Below are 27,274 nucleotides of genomic sequence, written 5' to 3'. Positions count from 1 at the left end.
CTGCCTGCTTCTCCCTGGGCCCGTTGTGTCAGGCTTGTACCTGCTGCTCCTCCCCTCCACCTCCTTCCCCTCCTCCTCCCCACAGGTGTGTCTCTGGGCCCTGCGGCTGCCTGCCCCACTCCCTGCCGAGACACCCGCCAGCAAGGTCACCTACCCTGAACCCCAGCAAGCCTGAAACAGATCAGCTGAGCCCCCCTGCGATGGAAGCTGCTGATGCCTCCAGGAGCAACGGGTCGAGCCCGGAAGCCAGGGATGCTCGGAGCCCGTCGGGTCCCAATGGCAGCCTGGAGAATGGCACCAAGGCCGACGGCAAGGATGCCAAGACCACCAACGGGCACAGCGGGGAGGCAGCCGAGGGCAAGAGCTTGGGCAGTGCCCTGAAGCCAGGGGAAGGGAGGAGCGCCCTGTTCGCGGGCAATGAGTGGCGGCGACCCATTATCCAGTTTGTCGAGTCGGGCGACGACAAGAACTCCAACTACTTCAGCATGGACTCGTTGGAAGGCAAGAGGTCACCGTACGCAGGGCTCCAGCTGGGGGCCGCCAAGAAGCCGCCCGTCACCTTTGCCGAAAAAGGCGAGCTGCGCAAGTCCATTTTCTCGGAGCCGCGGAAGCCCTCAGTGTCCATCGTGGAGCCCGGGGAGGCGCGGCGGAACAGCTACCCCCGGGCAGACACGGGCCTTTTCTCCCCGGCCAAGTCCAGCTCCGAGGAGGTGCTGTGCGACTCCTGCATTGGCAACAAGCAGAAGGCGGTCAAGTCCTGCCTGGTGTGCCAGGCCTCCTTCTGCGAGCTGCACCTCAAGCCCCACCTGGAGGGCGCCGCCTTCCGAGACCACCAGCTGCTGGAGCCCATCCGGGACTTCGAGGCCCGCAAGTGTCCCATGCATGGCAAGACTATGGAGCTCTTCTGCCAGACTGACCAGACCTGCATCTGCTACCTCTGCATGTTCCAGGAGCACAAGAATCACAGCACCGTGACAGTGGAGGAGGCCAAGGCCGAGAAAGAGGTGCGTGCTGGGCCCCTCCTGCCCCTCCTGGCCTCTCCCCTCACCCTGACCCTCCTACCTTATCTTCTCCAATGGGGCTTCCTGGTGTTTGGGGTTTAAACCTCTACTGTCCTTGGCTCTTTTAGTAAACATTTATTTCCCTTCATGCCCCCTGTTGCCCCTAACCCCAGCTGGGGATCAGAGGTGGCTCTCCAATCCCCTAAGGTCTCAGGAGACAGGGGTATTTTCTAGATGAGCAGATGGAGACTCAGAAAAGATTGGGGGCCTGATCAAAGTCATAGGATAAATTCAAGTTGGGTCAGAGAGTAAGACCCAATGGCACATAACTCACTCCTGGGCTCTGTGCCTGGCTGGGTGTTCCTTCTCCTTCTCCTTCTCCTCCTCCCTTCTCCTTCTCCTTTTCCTTCTCACTTCTTCTCTTTCTTCTCCTCTCCCTCCTCTTCCTTCCCCCCCCCCCCGCTTCTTCTCTGTCTCCTTCCTCTTATTCTTATTTTTTCTCTTTTTTTCTTTCCCTCCCTCCCCTTCCCTCCCCCTCCCTCCCTCCCTCCCTCCCTCCCTCCCTTCCTTCCTTCCTTCTTTCTTTTCTTTCTTTTTGGCTTTAAAGAAGAGACAATTCCTCCAACCTGAGTGGGATTGGCTCCTGAGGAATGGATTGTAGGTGAGTAAAGATACCAGAAGGAGAGAATTTTGGGGCCCACCAAAATGTCCTTTCTGCTGTTTTGCAGTTTTTATTTGTGCTACAGTGGCTGCTTGTTCTAGCGGATCCCCAGCTGGTCTCTTGACTTCTCCACAGCCTCCTTTATCCGTCTCTCAGCTGGGCCCCGCGTTTCGCGTGTGTGGTTGGGTGTGGACACACCTATTCCTATAGCTGGACACTGTTGGGGAGGTTTGGAGTTTGTGTGTGGATGGTGTGTACATTTACAGCTAACCCTGACTTAGGATGGTTCGATTTATGTTGGTGTGAAAGTGCTATGCTTTCAGTACAGTATTCCATAAAATCCAACACTTTATTACAAAATAGGCTTCGTAGTAGAAAATTTTGCTAAACTGTAGGCTAATGCAATTGCTCTGAACATGTTTAAGGTAAGCTACGTTAAGCTATGATGCTTGGTAGTCTAGGGTTATTAAATGCATTTTTGACCTATCACATTTTCAACTTACAATGGGTTTATTGGGAAATAACCCCATCAGAAGTTGAGGAGCTGCATATGTGTGTATTTTATGTGCACGTGGGTGTTTTTGTGCCTTTGTGGATGTTTGCCTGTATTTGTCTATGTGATATGTAAGTGTGTTTGCATGAGTTTGGTGTATGTGACTGTGCATGCACTTCTATGGGAAGGAGCAGAGGCGAGTGCAGGCTTGTGGATGTAGCATACCTGGGGAAGGTGATTTGGACAGAGACCCCAGCTGTGGCCACTGCCCTGTGCCCCACAGATGAGGGGGTCACTCTACCCTAAGGTACATAATTTTCTGGTGTGGCCTTCCAGGGGGCAAACCTTCCTGGCCTTTAAAGCAGTGGACTCCGCTTTTCTGAAGAGCTTCTGCACACCGCAGATCTGAACAGCGCAGGACTCCTCCTTGCCCAGCCTTCCTGATCAGGGGGAGCTGCTCCTTTAATCCTCTCTCCCTTCATCTCTCACCCACACCCTGCCCATCTGGACAGAAAGGGGGGAGGTAGAGAGGGGAACAGATGTACAGATCCCTTCCTGAAGCCTTGTTTGGCCCAGGAAGACGATGTTTCCAGCTTCTCCCATCTTCTGACCCCAGCGTGGCCTCAAGCTTTGTTGGGAGACAAAGATGGGACAGGGGCCTTGAAACTCATTCTTAGAGAGCTTTGCTGTGAGGTTATGCAGAACAAGGGGCCGTCCTCCTCATCACAGCAGCTGAGAAACTGCAGAGCCTCAGACAAGGTTTTAGGAAATGTGACCAAGTTTCCAGTCCTAGTTTTTGCCTCTAACTAGCTGTGAGTCTGTGAATAACTCCTTTCCATTATCAGTCTCAGTCTCCCAAAGGTTGAGGCTAGACTCTTGGTTTTCAAATTACCCACAGAGCTCTAGGATTCTTAGAAATGTCTTTGAGGCCCTAGGATGAGGAGAGGGCCAAGAGGTATCAAGAAGGCAGAGGTTTCAGGTTCCCACCTTGACTACAAGCAAAGGACATTCTTATTGAAGAATCAATGTCCAAACTCTACATGAAGTGACTGCATCTTCTATGTAGGGTTTGGGCTCAAATTTGGTCTGAACCAAGGGTATCTCTGCTTAAGCCTGGTGCTCCTGGAAGAGGTGGTTCTGGTAGGCCCAAGGGTCTTGGGCAGCCCCGTTTGGAGGTACCAGGAGCTCAGATTCAGAATTCAGGTTCCGGCATGGGGGCTGCTGCAGGACTCACAACCCTTTCTTGAGGGGAGGCTCTTGATGTAGGGCAGGAGGCAGGGCTCATATACACACACACAGGACTGGGGAGCACCTGCCCAGTTACACAGAGCGGCTGCAAGTCAACATCAAGCCATAGTGGACAGAAAGCCAGGCCAATGGAGTATTAGCAACCCCTGAGTGTCCTCCCTCACCTTGAAGATGGGGACACAGGCACAGAGAAAGAAAGGGGCCTGCCCAAGGTCCTTGTTTGAAGAGGAAGCCCCCAAAGCCCTCTTCCAGTATTTGAGAGTGCCCCAGAGAAAGGGCGCCAGGGGATGTGGTTGGGATATGTGTGCTTTAGGAGAAACTGCCCGATCCCCTAAAGCGACTGTGATGGTGGGAGCTCCAGGCAGGCTGCGTACATACCTGCAGCATAGGGCTAGGCAGGGAGAAGTGGAGCCAGGCAGCCAGGAGACTGGGCTGGGCACACAGGCTGTCTAGGCCTGGCTCTGCTGGAATGTCAGAGGTGAGGGACGTTGGCACAGAGCAGGGTTAGTGGGTTGATGGGCCAAAGTGAATGAATGTGCCAGTCTTGGCACCCTTTTGAGGCCTCTCCTGCAGACCCAAACATCAGCCCACACATAGCTGTTTGCAAGCAGCCTTGTTTAAACCTGTTCTGCAGGCCAGTGGTGAAGGCCCGGATGATGTAGCCTCAGACCTGCCTTGGTCGGTTGTGTGAGGCTGAGATGACACCCAGGGCTGTGAGTGCCCATCTCCTGGGCCTCAGCTCTTCCTACAGACTCTGAGCAGAAACTCTGGTAGAAAAAGATCAACATGACAGCCCCTTCCTCTGGTGGTCCCTTCCAATTCCACCCTAAATGTCACAATAGGTCCCATACATGTCCTCCAGTCTACCTCTCTGCCAATGGACATTTCCCAGGCTAGGTCAGGTGAGTGGGATGAAAATATCCACATGCAGCCCTTTCTGTGTCTCATGGTCCTTCCTTCTACCTATCTCAAGCTTTAGCAGGCCAGGGTGTTAAGACCTCCTGGGTGGATGTCTGGCTGCTCTTGGGTGGCCCTGCCCTATCATGGGTCTGGCCTGCTCTGGGGCACCAGCATGACGAGGCATGAATGGAGGTAACTCAGCCAGGTGCATTGCTGTGAAAGGCTCAGCCTCTCCCTGCCTCCATTTTCTCCAACTTCACCATTTGGGTCAATTTCGTTCCCTCGCCACATCCATGGCTTTGTTTCTCATCTTGTTGCCCAATTCTTCCAGAGAGGCTGAGCCACTGGCTGCTGGCCATAGGGAGCCTCTGATCCTTGAGTGTCCGAACAGCACTGGTCTGCCCAGGAAAGCTCTTTGGGATTTGGGAAGGGGAGTTGGGCTAAAGTCCTGGGTGCCCTGGAGGGGCTGGGCCCCTTTCCCTGGAGACCTTGGTGACTTTGGGGGAGAATGCTTGCTCTGGAAGGGGTGGGTGAGAAAGGAGGTAGGGTAACCTCTCAGGGTGCTAAGGGGGAAACAACGAAATAAAAGAGGCTTGGAGACAGGAAGCAGGGAGGAAAGCGGCAGGCAGGCAGCAGACAACCCAGTGTCCACAGTGTCCATGGCGCACGCCCGAGTGCCAGTGCTGGGCCCGGCATGTCCTATGTGGTGCAGATGAAGAAACAGGCTCAAAGTCGCCAAGAGACTTAAGTGAGTTGCAGCACTCAAGAGTGGCAGAGCTGGGGCTCTTCTCTGCTGTTTGAAGCCTTTTTGTTCCCGTAGGATCAGGAGGTCTTCTTGAGATCACTGAATCCAGTGGCTCCCAAACAGTAGTCCCAGACCAGAATCAGCTGGTGAATTGTGGAAACATACATTCCCAGGCCTTATCCCAGGAGGTATTTTTTTTTTTTTTTTTTTTTTTTAGACGGAGTTTCGCTCTTGTTACCCAGGCTGGAGTGCAATGGCGTGATCTCGGCTCACCGCAACCTCCGCCTCCTGGGTTCAGGCAATTCTCCTGCCTCAGCCTCCTGAGTAGCTGGGATTACAGGCATGAGCCACCATGCCGGCTAATTTTTTTGTATTTTTAGTAGAGATGGGGTTTCACCATGTTGACCAGGATGGTCTCGATCTCTCGACCTCGTGATCCACCTGCCTCGGCCTCCCAAAGTGCTGGGATTACAGGCTTGAGCCACCGCGCCTGGCCGCCAGGGGGTATTTTTAAAGGTCTCCCTAGAGAATTCTAATGTGCAGCCGGGTTGGAAATCAAATCTAGTCCAATTTCACCACAAGGAAACCATGGCCCAGTAAGGGGAGGTCTCCACTGTGCCTGTGTCCCCACCTGCAAGGTGAAGGAGGAGACTGAGGGGACTGCTGACACTCTGTTGGCCTGGCATTCCATCCTCTTCCCCACTCTTGGCCTGGAGATGGCCAGGGTGATATCTTCCTTGCCCCAACTCACTCTTTCCCTGACCTGAGGCTGTGGAGAAGCAGGAGGAACATTGAACCCCAGTCAAGCAGACTAACCGATCCCGGGCTGTTTGTCATCCAGGTGGAAATGGGGAAATCTATCCAGCATTTCAGATTCTTATCCAGATAATTACCATTTGTCTGAGAGTACAAATTTGGCAATTAACTGGCTCATCTGGCAAATGTCACTGCCGACAGCCCATGCAGCGAATTCAGGCCAGGGGAAGATCCTGGCCAGTCTCCCCCTCCCTGGGGGCAGTGAAGGTACACCTATCCAGGTGGGTGCCCACCTGAAGACCCTCTGGGCTGAGGCTGCTGAACCACCCATCTGCTCTCAGGAAAACCTCTGCTCACCCAAGGCTGAAGGATTTCAAGGCTAGGTGGCCCATGCAGGGCCCGTTCCCAGCATCAGAGAGCAAGAGGCAATCAGACAAGTGTGGGAGAAGAGAACAAAGGAATCATTTAGGGACAGGCCTGGACAGGGAGGGATGAAGCAGAGAGTAGGAAGTCAGGAGGGAGGCATGGGTGGGGCGAGGCTGTAGGGAGCCGGGGCCCTGTCAGCCATCAGGGCCTTCAACCACTTTCTGAGGGAAGAGGGAGAGAGGGAGAGGGAAAGCTGGGGCCTCAGGGGGCAGTGGGGAGGGTATGAGGAGGGAAGTGGGGGTAAGAGGAAAGAGGTGGAATTGCTAATGTGCATCATCTGTGAGGTGAAGGGAGCATGGGTGGGCTTAGGTCAGCAGGAGTAAAGGGGAAGGACAACATCACAGAAGACACACAGGACAGCCTAGAGCCACCACCTCCAGATGTGCCTCTTAAGGCACAGAGCAGGATCTGAGTCCTGTTGTTGCAGCTTAGCCTTACAGCTTTCCAACTGTGAGAACTAGGCAAGCTGTGTAATCTTTCTAGGACTCCGTGTTCACACCTGCGAAATGGGGATAATGCCACTTACCTCCACAGGAGGCGTTTGTTGGTTAAGAGAAAATTCCTGGCACTCAGTAGATGCTCAGTAATCAAAGCTCCCTTCCTTCCATCTCCTAGTGTTGAAGGAGAACCCCACATCTTTGAAACCTTCCCATGTCATATACTTCCTATACAGGAAAAATTGCCAAGAGCTGAACAGACAGGATGTGCATCCCTAGAGGTCTCACCCAAAACGCTCCTCCCTTGACAGGGTAGGACACATCCCAGAGGTGAGAAAGGATCATTCTAGCAGCAGAGTCCCCAGTCCAAGGTCCCTCCCAAGAGCCTTCTGTGTCCTGCCCGTCTGGTCTTGCAAGAAATGCTGTGGGAACAAGGCCCCTTCCCAGCCTGTGTCCGACTTCCTCAGTGCCCCAAAGAAATGGGAGGCCAAATTCTCCTCCACCCTGACCAACTCTTCCACCCACAGCTGCAGACAGTCTCCCCTTCTGACCCTGCCCTCACCGGTTTCCACATCATCCGCCAACACCTCTGGCTCAGCTCTCCAGCCCTCGGTGCTCAGCTAGCCCTGTCGCCCTCTTCCCTCACTCCCTTACACAGGATAGACTCCCAGGGGACTGGCCTCTCCCTGCTCTTGGCCTAGACACTTCTCTGTTCTAATCCGCATGGAATTCTGCATCCCTGAACTCTCCATCTCCTTCATCTGTCTTGGTCAGTGAATCCATGCTCACGTGGGGAGACCTTTCCTCCTCTGCAGCCCCAAACATGCAGCCCTCACCCGGTCTCCTTCTGCACTTCTGCTCACTCCAGGGACTTGACTCGTGGCCTTCACCTTCCCTGGTCAGACCTCCTTCCACTTGCAGGTGGTTAGTCCACCCTCATCCCCTTTTTCCCTCCTTCATTTCCGCCAGTGCCCTCCAATCTTCAATTATCCACGAGCTAGGCTTCCATCTTGCACTCAGCCCTGTGTCTTGATCTCCCTACCCTCTCTAAGCACTCCCTACTCTTCACTCTGTGTCTGGATAGTGTACACACTCCATCTGGATCACAATCCAACAGTGTACCCTATCCTCACCACTGAACACCTCCAATACCTCACCTGATCACACCTGCTGTGCTCCTCACTTGCCAATGCAAGGCCCAACTGCCCACCACACTGCAAACACTCCTCTGAGCATGGTGTGAAGGAAAGCACCTGGCCTGGCCCCTGGTCTACAGAAGGTGCCCACACACCAGTGACGATGGGGACCATTGCTCAGACACTGCTCACTCTGTGCCAAATGCTTTCTGGGAGCTTTACTCCCAATCCCAGTGCGTCCCACAGCTCCTCTGGGGGGCAGGTCCTCTTACTGCCCCCATGGACCAGACAGAGCTACTGAGGCACAGAGAAGCCAGGCAACTTTCAGAGCCACCTGTTCCCAGTGACCTCCCCCTGGGCCCTCCATTGCTCAATTCATAGAAGTGCTGCCTGTCCCCTATTTGAGACAGGATTTTTACCAGGGCTGGCCCTTGGTCTATGGTGGGAGGGATTGTGCTTCTGTTCTCTACTTTCTTTTCCATCAGACCTTGTTCCGGGGCTGGTAAGATGGGGTGAGAAACCCAGGTGCCAACTCCTCCAATGCTGAGCTGGGTCCAGAGGTGGGGGGCCTCCAGCTGTTCCCCAAACTCGGGCTTCACTCAGCAGTTCTCCAGAGATGAGAAAGGTGTCTGGGACCAACTCCCAGTCCAGCCTCTTGGGCTGCTCCTCACAGCTCAGATACACCTGCCAGGTCCAGCCTTCTCGGAGACCTCTGGGGCTGCTGGATCTGCCAGCCTGTGTTTCCTGGGCCCTTGGGCGCTGCATCCTCAGAGAGTATGAGGGTCGAGTTTCTGCCATTACAGTGGGTCTTGTTTTCTCTGTTTTCCACTCTCTCATCACCTTATTTAGTGGCTGCTGGCTTCTTTCCAGCCTTTTTTCCAGAGATTGGGCCAAATCTCCATCCTCATCTTCTCAGGTCTTCTTTTCCATCTCTGGTGATGGTATTTTCTATGCTATGGCATCTCCTGCCCATTGCTGGTGGGGTAAATGCTACTGAGAACAACTCTGAGTCTCACTGCCTGTAAAGCCCAGGAATGTGGTGGTGGGGGCGGGGAGGTCAGGGATTCAAAGACTCTGGGAAGTTTTGCAACTCCTGCCCCATGCCTTCCCCACCCTCTGGGCACCTTTTCCAAGACAGCTAGGGAAGCTCTATCTACCATCGGATCCGCTTCCCTGAGTGCCTGCAGCAGGTCCCCTGTTAGCACTCCCTTGGCGCAGTGGGGCATTCAGAAGGTGTGCAGGGTGGTGATGCACATGCCCAGGTGCTCATGACTCATGGCTGATGGAACTCACATTCCTAGTGGTTTGTGGCTTCCCCACCTTGACTATTCTTTTGAGCTCCTCAAGGAGATGGCCAGAGAAAGGAGTGGGACTCTGCATTCAAAACCCAGTGATAGTGGGGAGACCTGGAGCAATTCAAGGGTCTCTTGGATGCCTTTGTCTGTCAGATGGAGACCACCTATTGTTCACACTAGCAGGGGCTTTGGAGTCCTACAGGGCAGCCCAGCAGAACAGAGGATTGGCTGGATGGGATTGGTCTTAGCTTCATGCTTCTTTTTTTGCCTCGATTGTGGCTGCTTTTCAGAGAAGGGCATTTCCCCAAATGGAAGGTGAGTATGGGAATGAAAGCTAATGTCCCAGCATACACTGGTACAACCTCTTCCTAAACCACTCCAGACCCCAACAGTCTGTATCCTCCCCCTGAGCATGGGTCCCTACAACCCCTCCTTTCGTTCTACATAGCCTTCCTCTCTAGCCTTCTCTTTCCCCAGAGTCCCTGGGTAAAAGTCCCTGTCTTGCCAAAACTGCAGAATGCCTTCCCTTTCCCATAAACAGGTTTATAGCTGTGCTTGCCCAGACGGAGTCCATGCCGGCGGCAACTCTGGCTGCTGCTTGCAACACAGCCCTACGTCATGCCATAGAAACGCTGCACACTGTTACTGCTGCGAGACACTCCCTGGGCTGGGCTGCACTGAGCTGGGCAGAGTCCCTTTCCTTTCTCTTCCCAGTGTCTCCAGGTCCACTGAAAGGGGCAAGCACCACCCTTAAAAAGACATGGCTAGGATGTCCAGCCCTAGTGGCCGGAGAATACAGCAAGATGGTATTTAACTCATTGCTGGATCCTTGGCGACTGGCACAGTGCCTGGCGTATCTGAGGTCCTGATGAATGTTTGCTGAATGAAGAGCTGAATAGATGAGTGATGAGCCCTGGCTGCAAATGTGCTCCCTGGGTGGACCCGCTCCCTGGTTCTCTGGTCCTCTTCCATCTCCTCCCACTGACTTCTCCAATCCTGGCTCTTCCTCTGCAGACGGAGCTGTCACTGCAAAAGGAGCAGCTGCAGCTCAAGATCATTGAGATTGAGGATGAAGTTGAGAAGTGGCAGAAGGAGAAGGACCGCATCAAGGTGAGCAGCCCCCAAGCTCATCACCTTGCTACTCCCTCACCCCAACTGGCCTGCCTGTGAAGAGGCAGGCCTTAGCTCCCATTTGAGTCTCAAGCCCACATCGACATCCCACACGTGTGTCTTCTGGCTTCTCCCATCTCTCTGACATTCTCACCCACTCCCCTTCTCAGTCTGAGCCAAGTACCCAGGTTGGATCCTGTCTGTGACCTAAATGGCCATTTCGTACTATCCCAGCAAATAAAGACTCCAGACTTGTCCTCCAGTGTGTCTTCCAATGTCATCCAATGTCTGTTCTGCCTACCAGACTACCCAGCCACCAAATACATGCCATTCCTTCTCTACTTATGCCGGTGTGGCTAAATGTATGTCTGCCATGGTTTGGATAATTGCAAACCACAATCTGAAATCACTGCCTGCTTAACCCTGACTACACACACAGCCAGCCCATTTATTTTCTGAATGATGTTTGGTTCTGGTTAGGGTTTCAGGGAGCATATTGTGACCCGTGGGAGAACTTTGGGGCCCACTAGGAGTCATTCAATCATGGAATGATGGCTCATGTCAACCCACCAAGAAGAAGGAGCCACAGGTGGATAAGAAGTGTGGGCTGTGAACAAACCTGGCTATCTCTGTCAGCAGGTAGCATCCCTCAGTGATGCCTTTGAATGAGATTCTTGGTTAAACAGGCTTGCCAGGTTGAGGCAGTGCTAATGCCCTGATCCTGTGCTGGAAACCTAAAGATATACTTGACTCGGGAGATTTCTTTCCTCAACTAAAGTCCTGTCTGATCCCTCCCCTGACGCTGGACCCCCAGAGCTTCACCACCAATGAGAAGGCCATCCTGGAGCAGAACTTCCGGGACCTGGTGCGGGACTTGGAGAAGCAAAAGGAGGAAGTGAGGGCTGCACTGGAGCAGCGGGAGCAGGATGCTGTGGACCAGGTGAAGGTGATCGTGGATGCTCTGGATGAAAGGGCCAAGGTACTGCATGAGGACAAGCAGACCCGGGAGCAGCTGCACAGCATCAGTGACTCTGTGTTGTTTCTGCAGGTAACAAGGCACTCCTCTGCTACTCAATCCCTCAATCTCCCATCCACTTTTCGAGACCCTCCTCCATCATTCATCCATCCACCTATCCACCTATTCATCTATCCATTAATCCACCTTCCAACCCACCATCCATCCATCCATCCATCTATCCAAACTTATTCTATTTAATTCTTTAAAATCCAATCCATTTTCCTACCTACTCTCAAGATGGCACACAAACATCACTTTGTACCAACTTCAATTGATAGGTGCTAGCAGTGCTCCAGGCTCAGTAGGCAAGAGTTCTGAGATCCACGAATTGGGTGTAGGGGGAGTGGCGTAGGAGTGTGGCGTGTTTGTTATCTTGAATCTACTCCATTTGTCTATTCATCCATTCATCCTTCCATCTGCTAGAGTGTTTTGGATTCTACTGCGTGCCCAGTACTCTATTAGGTGCTATGGCGAATAGAGAGGTACAAGACATGGTTTCTGCCCCCAAGCAACTGCAATCCAGCTGGGAAGATAAGACATGTACAATTAGGGAACAATATAGAAAAGTGTGTAATTAAATGATAAAGCATATGGCTCAGGAGATAAGTGCCTGTGGAAGCTCAGAGAGGGGCAGGCAGGATAGAGGAAGCTAAGACAGCTTTGTGGAGGAGGTGGAGTTTGAACTGGGTCTTGGAGGCAGGTTAGGATTTGAGAGGAAGGATAGAGTCTTCAGTGAGGGGGAAGGGAAACGAGAAGTCCAAAAGCAGGACTGAGCATGGCATGTAAAGGTGGAAATACCACTGTGGGCTGGGCATGGTAGCTCATGCCTGTAATCCCAGCACTCTGGGAGGCCAAGGCAGGCAGATCACCTGAGATCAAGAGTTTGAGGCCAGCCTGGCCTATCTCTATTAAAAATACAAAAAATTAGCTGGGCATGGTGGCACACACCTGTAATCCCAGCAATATGGGAGGCTGAGGCAGGAGAATCACTTGAACCTGGGAGACGGAGGTTGCAGTAAGCCGAGATAGTGCCACTACACTCCAGCCTGGGTGACAGAGCAAGACTCCACCTCAAAAAAAAAAAAAAAAAAAAAAAATCCACTGTGGCTGACCCCGAACACTATAGTAATTCCTTGCATTTCTTTAGTGCATTGACTCCTGGTCTTCACAGCTTGTGTTCCTCTCATAAGCCCTATGAGGTAAACAGATGCACGCGCTTTAGAGAGTTGTGGAGGCACACATCTGAATGCTAGTGCCATCAGGGATGTTAGCATCTAGTGGGTTTTAGTTGAACCTTTTCGCCTTTCAGAAGAAACAAATGTCCAGCGAGGAAGAGTGGAGCTTGCATCGCTGAGACCCCCAACTGCACTGTGAGAGCCCCTGGCAGAGAAGAGTCCTCATAGCTCATGGCATTCTTTCCTTTCTTGGTAGGAATTTGGTGCATTGATGAGCAATTACTCTCTACCCCCACCCCTGCCCACCTATCATGTCCTGCTGGAGGGGGAGGGCCTGGGACAGTCGCTAGGCAACTTCAAGGATGACCTACTCAATGTATGCATGCGCCACGTTGAGAAGATGTGCAAGGCGGACCTGAGCCGTAACTTCATTGAGAGGAACCACATGGAGAACGGTAGGTCCCCTCGTGGCTGGGCCCCAGGGCCGTGGACCTTTCTCTCCCAAATCACTTCCTGCTGCCTGATGTGGGCTGGTATCCAGTGAGCTTCTTCTCGTTGTTCCCACTCACCCACACTTCCTCAGGCTGTTTGGACTAGGATGCAGGGATTCTAACTCTCCTCCCCTTTGAACTTGCTGCCAAAGTTATGAAGCTATTGCAAGGGGCTTCCAGAGCAGGAACATCCTGGGTACTGGCAGCACAAATGCCTCCTCTCTGTGGGTTGTCCATCAGACTAAGGGACTGGTTTCGTTCTGATCTACATCTAATTGCCAGGCCCAGTCCAGCAGCTGTGTGGATGCAGCCACTGGTATGGGCCAGACTCCAAACTGGTGGCTTTGCAGACTCTAGCAGATGTGACCTAGAAATGCAGCCATGCCTGGATGGGGGACTGGACTGTCATCATGGCTGTGCTGAGCAGTGCTGAGCCCAGAGGCGGGACTTGGCCTGGTGGGCTGGATTGGGGACAGTAAGACACAGAGTCTCTGTGACTCACCAGCTCCCCTGAAGTCAGCTTTTCTTATGAGTCATGCTGTCCCCTCAGAGGTGAACTGAATCATCTCACAAAAAACCTCTGAACCTGAGAAACAACATCGTTAAGTCCTTTTGCACCCAGTCCCTTCAGGGCCCAAAGCCTGAGCACACTTTCCCCGATGCCCCACCCAGTGGCCCAGGCATGGCTCGGGGCCTTGAGAGTCCAGCCTTATTGATGACTGCTAGATGCGAATGCCCCAAAGGAAAGGACCCCTGATTGCTCTCCAGACAGAGCATATGATTCTCTGGGGGAAGAGGAGAGTAGGAGTGTGCAGAAGGGTTGGGGTTCAGGAGACCATCTGTGCACCTTGGTGATGGTGATATCACACAGTGTCCCTGTGAAAATTGGGGTACATTCAATCACACCCAAGGATAGATAAGCAAGCCATTTCAGGAAGACAATCATTTGGCTTCAAACGACACTCAGATCCTGAAATCCTCCTTCTAATGACAGTAGTGATGATGCTAATGGTGATGGTGACAGCCGGCGATGACTGATTGCTCCCTAGATGCTGGGCATTTCACCGAGCTCCTCAGGCACATTACCTTATTTTCCCTGCGGGGTATACTGCATTTTACGGAGGAGAAGGCTGAGGCTCAGAGAAGCATCTTTTCAAAGGGCGCACAGCTCGGTAGGGGGTACCGTGGGGTTGAACACTCTGTTATTCAGTCTCCCATGCCCTCTCATCTAAGAAGCTGTGGCTGCCGGTGGCTGCAGCAGTGGGGTAGAAGAATGTGATAATCATCGGCCCTGGGAGCCCCTCCGGTGAGGTCTGGCCAGGCCTGGGGGAGCTGGCCCAGACTGGGCTGGGGTGAGTCTTGCAGAAACTGTTCAGCCTCCTGTCTGCTCACTGTCCCATTTCTAGGTCACAACACTGGCCAAGGCCTCTGTACAGGTGTGGCCCTGCGTCCTGTACGAGGTGTGTGGCGAGTTAGCAAGCAGGAGCAGGGATGGGCTCTACTGATTCAGTGGCCCACACCTGTGCCTGGGGCCATGGGGGAGGCTCCTCTGCCTCTGTGTTGTTTTGTGTGGCTGCTGCGTGGATGCTGGGAGTGTGTCTGCTCTAGGAGGCAGTGGCAGGTGAGTCAGACAGTGGAGTGACCGTCCACTCCTCCCTGATGCCAGCCTGCCCACCAGACCAGGGACTCATTCACACTCTCAAAGGCCCCGTGCTAAGAGGCACAGACCACTTCATCCTGGGCTCTGTGGGGCTCAGGGCTGGGCCAACACCTAGGAGGGCATTTGCTTATTCTTTGAGTATCTGCTGTGTGCCAGGACACTGCCAGGTGCAGGTAATGAAGATGAAAAATGAGGGTCTCAGGCACATTCCTTCGCTTGCTCAGGAGAGAGAGAGGGAAGGACAGGGAAAGGAGGACACAGGGAAGTCACAAGAGAAAGGAATGGGGTGGAGGGTGGCTGAGGGAAGCCAAGCATCAAGCAGCAGATCTGTCTGAGTTAGGGGGTCTGCAGGTGAGTGCCCCCGGCCATAGCAGCTCACTCCACTGCCCAGATCCCTGGGCTGTGGAGGCCAACATTGGGTCATCATCCTATCACCTTAGGCTGCCAGCAGTGTCTGGGACTGAACCCAGAAGTAGTGGGCCAGGGCTCAAACCCCAACTCTGCCCCTAGTGGCATGTGACATTGGGCAAGCTGCTTCTCTCACTTCCTGAGTCTCAATTTCCTTATGTGTCTCAAGGGAGATAACCACAGCTGGTGTACAGATCACATAAGAAATGGCTATTAATAGCACCTTGTAAAGGTGAAGTGCTATGAAGTGCTGTGCACACGATCTTATTCACAAGGGCTCGGTCCAAGAGGGTGGGTGGCTCTTTGCAGGCCACCCAGAGCTCCTCCACCAAGAGCTCAGGAACCAAGCGAATGCTGGGCAGAGCGCCATGTTCTCTGAGGTTGCAGAACCTTGGCTCTCCCTGGGACATAGTGGATGGACTATGGGCTGACTCAACTGAGCCGCAAAACTCCCTAGTGGGCCAGCTCCTCCTTCCCACCTACTCCCTCTGCTGACCTGACACTCTCCTTCCTAGGTGGTGACCATCGCTACATGAATAACTACACCAACAGCTTCGGGGGTGAGTGGAGTGCACCAGACACGATGAAGAGATACTCCATGTACCTGACGCCCAAGGGTAAGGGAGAGCCCCCTTGCCCCAGATCTAGTGTCTCTCCTGCTGCCCAGAGGCCCCCAGAGTCTGTGCAGTGACTCTTAGCCAGGTTCCTTCTGGGTAGGGCTGATGGTCTGTCCAGTTTGCCTGGGAAAGTCCTGGCATCTACATGTTGTCCTGATGTCATTAGGAATGGCATCTGCGTTCACTCTCAGAAGCGTCTTGGTTCGAATGAGAAGTTACTTGGTGCCAGCTCCTTCCTCACAGGCATTCCTACCCGGAAACACAGGCAGCCCCTCTTCGCCCTCCTTGCCCTCTAGCCTCCAGTCCACACCCTTGCTTCTCTTTCCTTCTGAAAGTGTCCTGGGCTCCCTTCTGCCAGGCTGGAGCTGCGTTTTGCTTTGGCTCAGGGTTTTGTAGGGGCTCAGCCCTGTGGGATGGTTGCTGCCCCCAGGACCATTCTGCTCCTCTAGGCAGGAAGAGTGGTGCCTCCTCTTCTGAGTTTCCTGGCTCTGCACCCTGCCTCCTCAGCCTCCTTCCCCGGCCCTGGTCAGTCCCAGCCTGCAAGGCGCTGGCCTTAGCACAGACTAGTGCCTGCCTGTCCTTGCCCTGTGGTGGCCGCTCACATTCTTGAGTGCCAGCAACAAACCACAACATTGCCCGTTCCAGAAGGGCGGATATGCCAGGCCTCTGGCCACGGGTGTGTGTGTCTGTGGGTGTAGGAGAGGGAAGCTGGGGGAGGAGGGAGGCATGGGTAAGCCTCCTGGAGCTAATCAGTAATTCACACATATCTTTACACACACACACACACACACACACACACACACAGGCTTGGGGGATTTAGAGATGAGATGAGCTCAGCAGAGAAGCACCTGTGCCGCCTCACCCAATTTGAAAACAGCCCCTAGGCTTCTTGGTGTTGGGCTCTCTCTCCTCTGACATTCCTGGTGTGGGCCAGGCCCCAGCCGGCCAGCCTGCCCCTCCCTGCCCAGGGTGCTGTGCCTTTGGGCCAAGTTCTAGGAGAGGATGATCTGTTCTAACCAGCTGGCCCCAGCACCCCTTTCCTCAGAACCCCTGACCCGCCTTACCCTGGCTCTGTCCCTCCTGTCTCTCCCTTCCATCCGTTGGCCAGGCCCTGGGGTGCCATCGAGTGCCCTGACAGGTTCCTGTGTCTCTCCTGCTCTGTAGGAGACCCAGGGCCTGGCATGAGCCTCCTGCAGGCTGTGGGGGGGGGTGTGGAGGGACCAGCACCACCTGCTATGATGCCACCCTGAGGGCCTAGGGCCTAGGGGACCTTGGGCAGGCCTCAGTACCCATATCTGAGAAGAGGGGAGGTTGTGTTCACATGCTGGGAGACTTCCCAGCTCTGTCACTGTGAGTCAGTCTATGATGTCTGTGATGGAAGAAACCGGTTTCCCCGGCATTCCTGCCCAAGCACTGTGGGTAGAACCCTGTGCCGAGGACAGGAGGGACAGGAAATCTGTCCTCTGGGAGCTCCCAGGCTCAGGGTGGAGGTCGGGGGAGGGTACCAAGGAGTCACCAAGGAGATGAAAGGAACAAGGCTGCTAAAGGGACTGGATCCTGAGTCTGGGAGCTTTGAGGTTAGCGGGATTGACAGTGGCTGTGATTCCTTCCCGGGAGGGGTGAGTTTCCAGCAACCTGTGCTCAGTAGAGGGGACATGACTGTGATGGGCAGAGGGCATCAGGGACCACCGGCACAAAGGCTTACAGGCGGGACGGGCGGGGCTGGAACTGGGGGTGTGGTGTCTTCTGAAGGTCAGGTGGGGAGGGACAGAGGTAACAGAGGACTGGAATACACAGGGGAGCTCACTGATTTCAGTTGTACAGTGGGGGTGTCAGTCACCACTGCTTCCTCACGAGGCTGTTGTGAGAGCCCAGGTGTGTGGGAAGGAAAACACTTGTGAAGTGAGGCTCTGATCTCCCGGGAAGCAGTGCCTGTGTAGGCCCCTGGGAGGTGTTCTTGGTGCATCAGGCCAACTCCAGGAGGCTCCATCCTCATGGGGCTGAGAGCCTGCCACCTCTGCCCCAGCGGTGGCCATGGGCTCTCCAGGTGTATGCTGATGCTCTCTGCATGGCTAACAGAGCCCTTCTACTCTCAAAAGCATGCTGATTTGGGTGATAAATTAGTTGATTACCTTATGTCAGACCCAAAGGACCTCTCTCAGTGGTGGAATCCAGGTCTTGTGGTGGGCACTTGAGCAACTTTTGGGGGCAAGGAGTGCTGCATGACACCCTTTTCTACAATGACAGCTCCCTTCATCTGCTTCGCAGGTGGGGCCCGGACATCTTACCAGCCCTCGTCTCCCGGCCGCTTCACCAAGGAGACCACCCAGAAGAATTTCAACAATCTCTATGGCACCAAAGGTAGGTGGTGGCTCAGCTTGAGGCTGCACAGGGTTCACATGGGGCTGTGCAGGCAGGAGGGGCATAGAAGTGGGGCCATGGGGCATGGGGCTGGGTCCACAATGTGAGCTGGGATGGGTGGGGGGCCCAGACATGGGTAGGGAGAGGTCCTACCTATGGAGTTTGAATTGTGTGTGGATACATTCGTGGGATACACCATTACTTAGGCTGGTGTCCCTGAAGTGCCTGTGCTCTTTTGATCCCTGAGGAAGAATCTGGGGAAAACTGAGGCTGAGTAGCCACCTTGGGCATAAGTGTGGGGACCCCCCACCCCGCTCACAGCAAGTATCAGGGCACGAGGACCCACAGAAAATCTCTACTGATTTGTGTACTTCTGCAGTGAAAAGTTGTACAGTGGCTAAAACAAGTTAGTTTGGCTGTGACTAGAAAAGAAGGCATGGCAGGAAATGGGGCTGGCCCTGGAGCTCCAGGCAGGGAGGTGATCAAGCAGCACCTCAAGACCCAGGAGAGGTGAAATGGGGGTGGGGACGTGCCTGTCCCAGGGGAAACTGCTCAGTTCAGGGTCTCCCTCTGCCCAGTGCTCTGAGGGGACCATTTGCCCAAGAGCAGGGCCATGCACTCAATGAGACGTGGTTCTGAGAGGCCCTGGTTCTGTCCTGGGGGCTCCTGGTTACATGCCAGCCATGCATGGGGAGGGAGAGGACCAGGTCAGCCCCAGGCCCGGACATAGCACTGGAGGATTCTTCAGTGAGGACAAGACCTGTGGAGACAGGAGGGTCAGGGGCACCTGGAGGACAGAGCAATGCCTGGGCCTCTATGACCAGGACTGGATTCACAGCCAGGACCAGGGGTACCTCCTCTTCCACATATGCAGTAGACCGTGAGCACCTTGAGGACAAAGCTTATTTGTCCTAATCAATGCTACAGCCCCAGGACTCAAAAGTAGGAAGAGGTCAGGCCAGGAAGCAGCTGTTGAGAGAGATGAAAGGCACCAGTGAACAGAAGGACAAGGTGTCTGGCCTCGCGGAGCCCTGGGTGGGCATGCTCATGGAGGCCTTGCTACAGAGGCTGCCTGTGATCCCTGTGGGGGGGCTTTGCACTGGGGCCAGTGGCCAGCCCCAGCCATCTCTGAGCCCTGAGGCCAAAAGTCAACCCCAGCCCTCCCCACAGACAGCTGACGGGTGAGCTTGACTAAGGAGGCCACTGATGCTTCAGGCCTGGTGGGTGGGGGTGTGGTGCTGGAGAAGGGTGCGTCACCCACAGGGGCTCTGAGCCCCCACTCCGATGCCCTCTGAGTGCCCTGGCTGCTCCTCCCACCCCCTCCTCACTGCCTTCTTTGGACTACGGGACATGCCTGCACATAGGCATGTGTTAGTCTACTCAACTTGGCAATTATCAGCTGCCTCTGTCCCCAAATTTTAGGTGTTTGTATTTATTTGTTCATTGGTTCATGCATTCTATCCATCAACCATACAATGAGCACCTTCTGGGAACCAGGCTCTGTGCCAGGCTCCGGGTGTGATGCAGGGGCCAGACAGGCACATTCCCGGTTTGTGTGAGCTCTCTGCGGGAGGCAAACAATTGAACAAGCAATGGCAACCCAGAGGGTAGCGGGCGCAGCACGATGTGGGGAGGGGGCTGAGGCACATGGAGACACTGGGAAGGTGCCATGTAAACTGACACTTGAAGACCCCACACATGAATCACCGAGGGTGGGGAACAGCAGGAGGGTCCTAGGCAGAGGACAGGGTATGGGCACACAGCCTGGGGCAGGAGAGAAACTGGAGTGTCTCAGACAATAATGCTCAGCCTGGTTGGAATGCTCTGTGGTGGAGGGAGAGCAGACATGAAGCCAAGAAGTGGGAGATGGTGGGTGGGTGGCAGGGGTTGTGGGGAGCAGCTCATGACAGAGTTGTGGGCTGCGCTTGGGACTTTGCATCTTATTCTGAGGACAGTGGCCTTTAGGTAGGGCAGGGAACTGTCTATGTTTTATATTTTAGAAAGGTAACTTTGGGGCAGAAGGACAGGGGTGAGGCATCACTGGGATCACAGAGTGGCATCTTGGCTTAAGTCGTGGCCAGCAGCTGGAGAGTCACTGACCTGGCTGTGTCCTGGTCGTGCCTCCTCTCCCATGCCCAGTTGTGGGGGCCTGACAGCCCTTTGCCTTGCCAGGTAACTACACTTCCCGGGTCTGGGAGTACTCCTCCAGCATTCAGAGCTCTGACAATGACCTGCCTGTCGTCCAAGGCAGCTCCTCCTTCTCTCTGAAAGGTAAGCTTGCCCAACCTGGCCCCCTGCTTTCCCTCGCAGCTGACCGCACCTCCCAAGCTCTGCTTTGGTCTCTTCCCTGAGCCACTAGTTCCTCCCTCACCTTCTGGAGGAGAGAGCTCTGGCCCAAGAGCCTGGGGAGCTGCCACCATGGTCTTTGCTGGAACCGAAGGCAGGGTGGGGGCTGGGCCACATCAGTGCTTCCCAGGGCTTGTTTTACTGCACACTAGTCTCTAACGACAGGCTGCAACAGCGGCTCTCAGTGGTCAGGACAGGGGGACACACCACACCCCCTGCACCCCGACCTCTCTGATCCTAAGTGTGCTGCTTCTGCTGCAGAGTTTATTGAATTCCCAGCGTTGGTTGGCTATAGGGTCCTGTGGGCCTGGAGCACCCGCCAGCATCCCGCAGAGCCAATCCTGCAGGTGGCCCTTTGGGAAAGGCAGGACCAGACCACCTCTAAAGCCCCCAAGACTGCTCCTCCTTTCCTGCAACCTGTTCCCTGCCTGCCTACGGTGCTCCCCAGCACTCTGACAAGGCAGAGTGGTTGATGCCTCCTGTCTCCTGGGGCTGGGGGAATCCCAAAGGGGCAGGCTTGAACCAGACCCCAGATATGGGCCCAGGTCCTCATGTACCTCCTGAAAGATCTCAGAGACAGCGCTAATGGCTATGGTGGGAGGAACCCTGTCTCTCTTCTGGCATCCCAAACATCAGGCCTGGAAATCAAGATCAGCAAATTGGGTTGGCTCTGGAGAAGGAAGGGCTATGCAGGGCAGAGAGACCCCTGAGCAGTGACCTCTGAGGCCTCGTCACTCATCTGTCCCTTCCAGCCCAGGGTCCTAGACTATGCCCAGGGCAGGGATTCTCGGAGCTGCCAGCAGGTGAAACAGACAGGAATATGAGTGGAGGTTCCCAGTCTGCAGGACCCTGGGCATGTCCTAGCCCTGATCTGGGCCTGGGGAGCTCCAGGACTTGCCTTGGCTTGTTTGGCTCCTGGCAGGTGCCTCTCTGCTCTCTCGTCAAGCCTGGACCACAGAGCACCTGGCAGGGGAGGTGGCCGCCCTCAGGCATGATTCAGAGCAACCCCCAGAGTGAGGTGTGGGTCCTTCTGGCACCTCCTGGGACCAGCACCGTACCACTAATGCCTCTCTCTCTCCCAGCAGGCACTGGGAAAACCCCTTATCAGTTCACCAGCTTGGGACAGGCCACTGCAGAGTTTTCCAAACCACTGGGTCGCAGTGGGCTGTCTAAAAATAATCCTGGTACCTGCCCATTTCCCATCCCTCCCCTATTCTCTCCCACAGCGGGGCAGGTGGGACATCCTTGGGGGCTCTCTGCCACTTCTAGGGTGTGCTGGTCCCTTGTCCCCAGAGCTCCCTGGAGAGGGATGCATGGCCCCACCTGCCATCCTAGCACACTCTCTATCTGGACTTCTGCCTGCTTCACAAGGCGGGTCTCTTGGGCCACCCTGACCCCACCCCTGTTGCCATTCTCCCTTCTCTCATGGCTGGCATGGGATTTTCTTTCTTGGAACTGACAGGTGAGACCTGAATTCTCCTCTTGATCTCCACTCAGGACCCCTGGACTCCCCTCTTTCCAAGGCTGCCCCCACCCCCAGATGCAGGAAGAGACCCAAGTTCTTTGCTCTGTCTCCTCCCACTCCTCCTTGCTGAGTGCCAACCTGGGAAGGTCCAGCCCAGTTGGCAGCCTGGCAGTGCTCATCATGAGCCTGATCTGCTCATCCTTGCTTAGAGTAAGGCAGGACAGGGGCTTCCTCAAGGCAGGCTGCAGCCTCTCTCTGGACAGATCGGGCCCAGGACAGACCCTGATTATTTCTTGAGGGCCTCAGTATCCAGGTCATGGCCTGTGTCTTCCCAAGCACACTGCCTGTCCCTGCAGGCTGATGGCTGACACTGAGAGGGCCTTCACTGTCTGTGAACCAGAGCTCCTTACTGGTCTGTCTGGGCTGAGGCTGCGGGAGTCCGGGCGGCACTGCCCTACACTAGCACCTTTGCAACCAAGTTCAGAGAGCACACCTGCTCCGGGCTTCTAAGGCTTGCCGTCCTAACCCTGGGTGGCTGCACGAATAAATTCCTGCCCCTCTCTAGGCCCTAGTCTCTGGCTAGTGAAACAGGGGTGAGGCCGCAGAGCTGGGGGGAAAAACACGAATATGAGTTTTGGAGTCCGGCAGCACCTGGTTTCAAATCCTGACTGCTGCTTATAAGCTGTGCAACTCAGGCAGACTGCTGAGCTCATAGAAATGGGGGCCAGGCTCAATGAGAAGACATCTGCAAAGTTCCTCCTGCAGTGCTTGGCACAGGTGGGGCTCAGTGAATGGGAAGCATCATTCAAACAGCACAGGGGAGTCCAAGTGAGCGCCTTCTGCCAGGAAACTCTAGCAGGCCATGGTTATGTGTGGCTCTCCTGGGCTCCGGGAAGGGAAGGGCCTGTGGTGTGAACCTCTGGGGTGGGTGGAAATCCCTGCAGAACAGCGTAATGCTGAACTGGATGTGGGGGCAACACTCCCCTGCTGCCTGGCCTAGCCTACCTGGCTGGCCCCTCCTCCTTCTGTCTGCTTTGCTGCTTCCTCCCTTCGGCCAGCCTCCCCAGGCACCCTGGCTGCTGCACGCCTCTTCTGGCGGCTGCATTTGGTAATGGGCTGGATGATGCTTGGTGGTCACTTTGGAGAAGGCAGCTGTGCTGCTTGGCCCCAGGGGCCCCTGACCAGCAGCCCTGCTCCCTTTGACCTGAGTCTCTTGTCTTCCCAGGCTACCCCTCCCTCATGCGGAGCCAGAGCCCCAAGGCTCAGCCCCAGACTTGGAAATCTGGCAAGCAGACCATGCTGGTAAGGAAAGTGCTGCCGGGAGAGCCCAGGCAGGTCCAGAGACCTGGGCACTGAAGGGGGCTCCTCAGGGAGAACAGGTTCCAGGGCCTTTGGGAGGGTGATGACTTCTCTGGGCCAACATGTAGAGGAGAAGAAGGGGGCAGTGGCCTGAATACCTGCACACAGCAGAAAGTAATAAGGACCCAGGGCTAACGGGCAGGTGACTGGCCAAGCACACACTGTCCGGACCTCAGTTTTCTGATCTATAAAGTGGGAAGCCTTGATCTTTTATTTGGCAAATATTTGTTGGATGCCTATGCTAGTGGAATGACAGCTTGGGTTCTGCCGGCTCTGGGATTGTAAAACAGCCCAGCAGGAGGACGGGCCTCCTAGAGATGGGTCCCACCTCCCTGGGGGCAGTTCTCCACTTCTGACAGCAAGAGGCCATTGGTGTGATAGTGTCAGGGTGGAGGGGGCCTGGAAAGTTGGGAATAGATATATTTAGGGTCAATATCTAATGGCCCTAGGCCAGGAATATCAGAAGAGCAGCATGACAGGGAAGTATGGCTTTGGGGTCCAGGCCATCTGCAGACGGTAGGGTCCTGGATAAGTTAGATACCCTTTCTGAGACTATTTTTTGCTTTTTATAATGTGGTGACTGAGATGATCCCCAATGCCCGTTAGATCTGATGTACCTGATCCTGACTGAGACCTCAGTGACCAGGGACTGTGGTTCACAGGCAGAGCCCCCATGTGCCTGAATGCTTGCTCCTGAAGGCAGTCAGCCAGATGCCGTGGCATGTGGGTGGCATCAGGAGCTCTGCTGGAACCAGGGCTGGAGCCCTTGGCTTTGCTGTCCTTTCAGTTGGAGGTCAGACCAGGGGAGGTGATTTGCCCTGGACCACAAAGAGTGGCTGGGGCTGATTTAATTGGGGAGAATCTTTAATCACTGGCGATGGGAGCTAAGTGATCGTGTGTGTAATTTGGAGCCGAGCCCAGAGGCATTGCAACAGCAGGACTGCAAAAAGCAGATATGGGGAGGAAAGGGAAGGTTTCTGTTCTAGACAGTCCTTACCCTCCCTACCACATACTTTTCCCATTCTCTCAGAGCCTAGGGCCCTGAAGAGAAGACTCATCAGCACTTTGAGGCCCCCAGCAGGGCAGGGTTCTGGTGTCCAGCAAGCACCCAGAACTAGGAGAGTGGAGGCGGGTGCTGGGGTGCAGAGAGGCTGAGCTGAGAGTCAGTTTCCCTGGGGGCTCACCCAAGTCGTCCATTCACTTGCTGTGTGACCTTGCATGAGGAAGAATGATTCCTTTGTGCCTCAGTTTCCCCATCTGTAATTAGGATGATTTCCTAGCTCTTCCAACTGCCACATGTGCTGTGACCTCAAGCTAGGGAGGGGAAGGGAGGGTTGGGGGAGCACTCTGCCCCGATGCCATAGGGCTGTGTTCCTGCCCACCTACACCGGGCTTTTAACCAGACAATGCCATTTATCGACCTGCAATCCATATTATTGACCTGGTCTTCCTCAAAGAAAGGCTTCGGCCATTTCCAAATCTATTAACTTTGCCCTATGAACTGCTTGGGGTCCAGGCTGACCCCCGGGGATCAGGAGACCTGGATCCAGGCTCTGCTCTGCCATTGCATAGCTATTCTTTCCCCTCCCTGGGCTCAGTTTCTTCCTTTGTTTAATAGGTGCTCTAAACAAGGACTGAGCATCCCACAGGCCCATGAGTCCTGCTGTGGACCAGACATAGGCAAGGAACTGACCAGGAGGTGCCAGTTCCCCGGCAGAGAGGGCCAAGGGCAATGCACCCTTGGGGTGTGTGTATGAGGGGTAGATGGTGTCTCCTGTATTGGGATCCATGGGGCATGTGGGTGGGCTCAGCTTCTGACCCAGCTCAGGGACAAACCCTCTTCCTGAGACCCTCTGGGGGCTGACAGTGTTTGCATGGGTGAGCAGCAGCTAAGCCGTGCTCTTCCACTCCATCCTGGAGGGCTGCCTCCTCACGGCCCTGATGAAGTGATCTGGGAGAGGTGGGGCATGCCGATTTCAAGAAATTATTGAGAGATGTGATATACGGAGAAGGCTAGGAGAGCTGTCACTGGGCTCTCTCTCTAGAGATGCTCCCTGAATACCAATGGCTAGAGGAGGAGGAACAGGATGAGGGAGGCAGAGGGCTGGGGGGAGCCTGGGACCATGTTGGGCTGGGGCAGTTGCCTGCCCTCTCTGCACACCCCCTGTAAGGGAGATTTATGTGGAAAGAGCCAAAGAAAACCCTGGATGCCCTTGCCATAAGAGAAGCGATGCCAAGAACTGGGAGCTGGGGGTGTGGGTTTTGGAGGCAGCCTGCTGGGGCTTGGATTCCAGCTCCTTGCTTACCAGCTGAGTGACCTTGGGCAAGTTGCCTAGCCTCTCTGTGCCTTGGTTTGCTCAACTATAAAATGAATATGATAATAGTAATCTATTTAATTGGGTGGTTGTAAAAATTAAATGAGTGCATCACATACAGCCCTCGGCTCCGTGCTGTGAAGTTCTGTGGAGTAGAAAGTGCTGTATAAATAGCAGCTGTAGGGGCGCTGGAGGGACCTCTTGGGCTGTGGAGAGAAAGTTCCACCAGTGTGCTGGGGGCTGAGGTTCAAGCCCACCCACTAACTATGGGAATGGACTCTAATTAGGATTTGAATCTGAAAATCCTGACATTAGGGACCAGCCTCTGATCCCAGGGTGGGTAGGTCTTGCAGGTCAGGCCAGGAGGCCTCTAGAATTGTTGGGGCTTGGATCACTGATGCTTCCTGGGAGCAGGTTAGGGCAGGGTGGGTCTAGCTAGCAGGCTCATCTGTTGTCTAGCTTCTCTGACCACTCTTGTTTCCCCCACAGTCTCACTACCGGCCGTTCTACGTCAACAAAGGCAACGGGATTGGATCCAACGAAGCCCCGTGAGCTCCCGGCAGAAGGAACGCGGCACCACACCCCTGCTCTTCCTTCTGACCCTGCTGCTCTTGCCTTCTAAGCTACCGTGCTAGTTTGGGTGGGAGGGAGCCTGGTCCTGCACCTGCCCTTTGCAGCCCTCTGCAGCCTCTCGGGGCGATCCTGGCCTCTCCAGCTTCCCCACTGGCCACACGCCATTCAGATTCCTTTCCTGCCTTATGACCTCAGATGGTCCACCATCGTTCCTGTGCTCAGAGGCCAACCCAGCACAAGGGTGAGAAAGGTGGGCCCTCCCTTAAGCCACCGCCCTCCTCCTCTGGGGCTGGATCTGGGGGCTGGCAGCCTGCCTCTCCTGCCCACATCCTGCTGTTTCCAGGCCTAGTGACCCTTCTCTCCAAGGCCCCTTCCCTCAGTGTTGTCCGCAGGTGCCTGGACAGCACAGCCACTCATCTCCCATTCACATGGCCCGCCTTCTGCTTCCCAGAGGACTGGTCGTATGTGCCTTCTCTGCTCCTAGCTATCAGTGTCCAGCACGGCACCACCTGCAGCTCTTGGTCACTGCAGAGGGAAACCTCTCAGTGTCTTGACATTGCCTTACAGAGGCAGTGGGTCTCTGCCACATCCACTTTGAGTCTCTGGTCCCTGGAAGGTGGTCTCTCCTGACTGACAGGATGACCCTAGCCAGGATATTCCTCTCTTCCCTCTGCTGGGATAAAGAATTCCCCTGACATGATATAATCTACGCATGAAAATAGCTACAAGCTCAGCCACCATTCACCAGCTACTATACCATTTGCCCTCAGAGTTTCACAAAGTTTATAATTTGGCATTCTCTCTGGAGATGGAGAACATTGCTGGGCTGGCTGCAAAGGGTGTCTCAGCCACTGCCCCGTCAGAGACTGCCTCATCCTTCTGATTACCCCCCATGTGTCATATCAGGATCCCAGGGCTTAGAGAGGAGACAAAATGAGGAGCGCGTGGTAGGGACATCTCTTGTCTCAACAGCCCCAGGCCTATGGGGGCTCTGGGAGGATGGGCCAGCTTGCAGGGGTTGGGGAGGGCGACATCCAGCTTGGGCTTTCCCCTTTGGAATAAACCATTGATCCATCACTTCTCTTGCATTGAATGATTGTTTCCCTGAGGGTCCCCAGAGGAATAGGATGCAGTTCTTCTGAATGCACTTTTCTCCTCTGATGAGTGCATGAGTGCATGGTCATCTTCCTGCTCTCCTTTGAATCTCCCCAACTTCCGTCACCCTGTCTGGGACACAGGGGTGCAGTGCAGGAGCCTGGGCCTCAGGGAGGCAGGGCT

The 27,274-nt window shown here is 54.7% G+C and overlaps 1 protein-coding gene across 2 annotated transcripts; it reads left to right on the top strand.

The window, feature by feature from the left end:
* Nucleotides 1–117: 117 nt before the first annotated feature.
* On the top strand, nt 118–27,073 carry TRIM29 (tripartite motif containing 29). 2 transcript variants are annotated; one of them, XM_035264871.3, is made up of 10 exons: nt 118–1,004; nt 10,113–10,208; nt 11,023–11,256; nt 12,658–12,856; nt 15,476–15,577; nt 17,846–17,938; nt 20,111–20,209; nt 21,367–21,468; nt 22,975–23,051; nt 25,913–27,073. In XM_035264871.3, the coding sequence occupies exons 1-10, from the start codon at nt 201–203 to the stop codon at nt 25,973–25,975; spliced, it is 1,869 nt and encodes a 622-aa protein (XP_035120762.1). In that variant the 5' UTR covers nt 118–200; the 3' UTR covers nt 25,976–27,073. The 2 variants fall into 2 exon arrangements, with proteins under 2 accessions (XP_035120762.1, XP_035120763.1); XM_035264872.3 differs by lacking the exon at nt 21,367–21,468.
* Nucleotides 27,074–27,274: the final 201 nt, after the last annotated feature.

Source organism: Callithrix jacchus, chromosome 10 (assembly GCF_049354715.1).
Source record: "Callithrix jacchus isolate 240 chromosome 10, calJac240_pri, whole genome shotgun sequence".
NCBI classification, from domain to species: domain Eukaryota; kingdom Metazoa; phylum Chordata; class Mammalia; order Primates; family Cebidae; genus Callithrix; species Callithrix jacchus.
This window is presented reverse-complemented; position numbering and strand designations above follow the sequence as displayed.

Coding starts and splice junctions, on each gene's coding strand:
- TRIM29 (XM_035264871.3), top strand. CDS start 201: ATGGAAGCTGCTGATGCCTCCAGGAGCAACGGGTCGAGCCCGGAAGCC. Junction 1,005..10,112: donor AGGCCAAGGCCGAGAAAGAG/GTGCGTGCTGGG, acceptor CTTCCTCTGCAG/ACGGAGCTGTCACTGCAAAA. Junction 15,578..17,845: donor CATGTACCTGACGCCCAAGG/GTAAGGGAGAGC, acceptor TCTGCTTCGCAG/GTGGGGCCCGGACATCTTAC.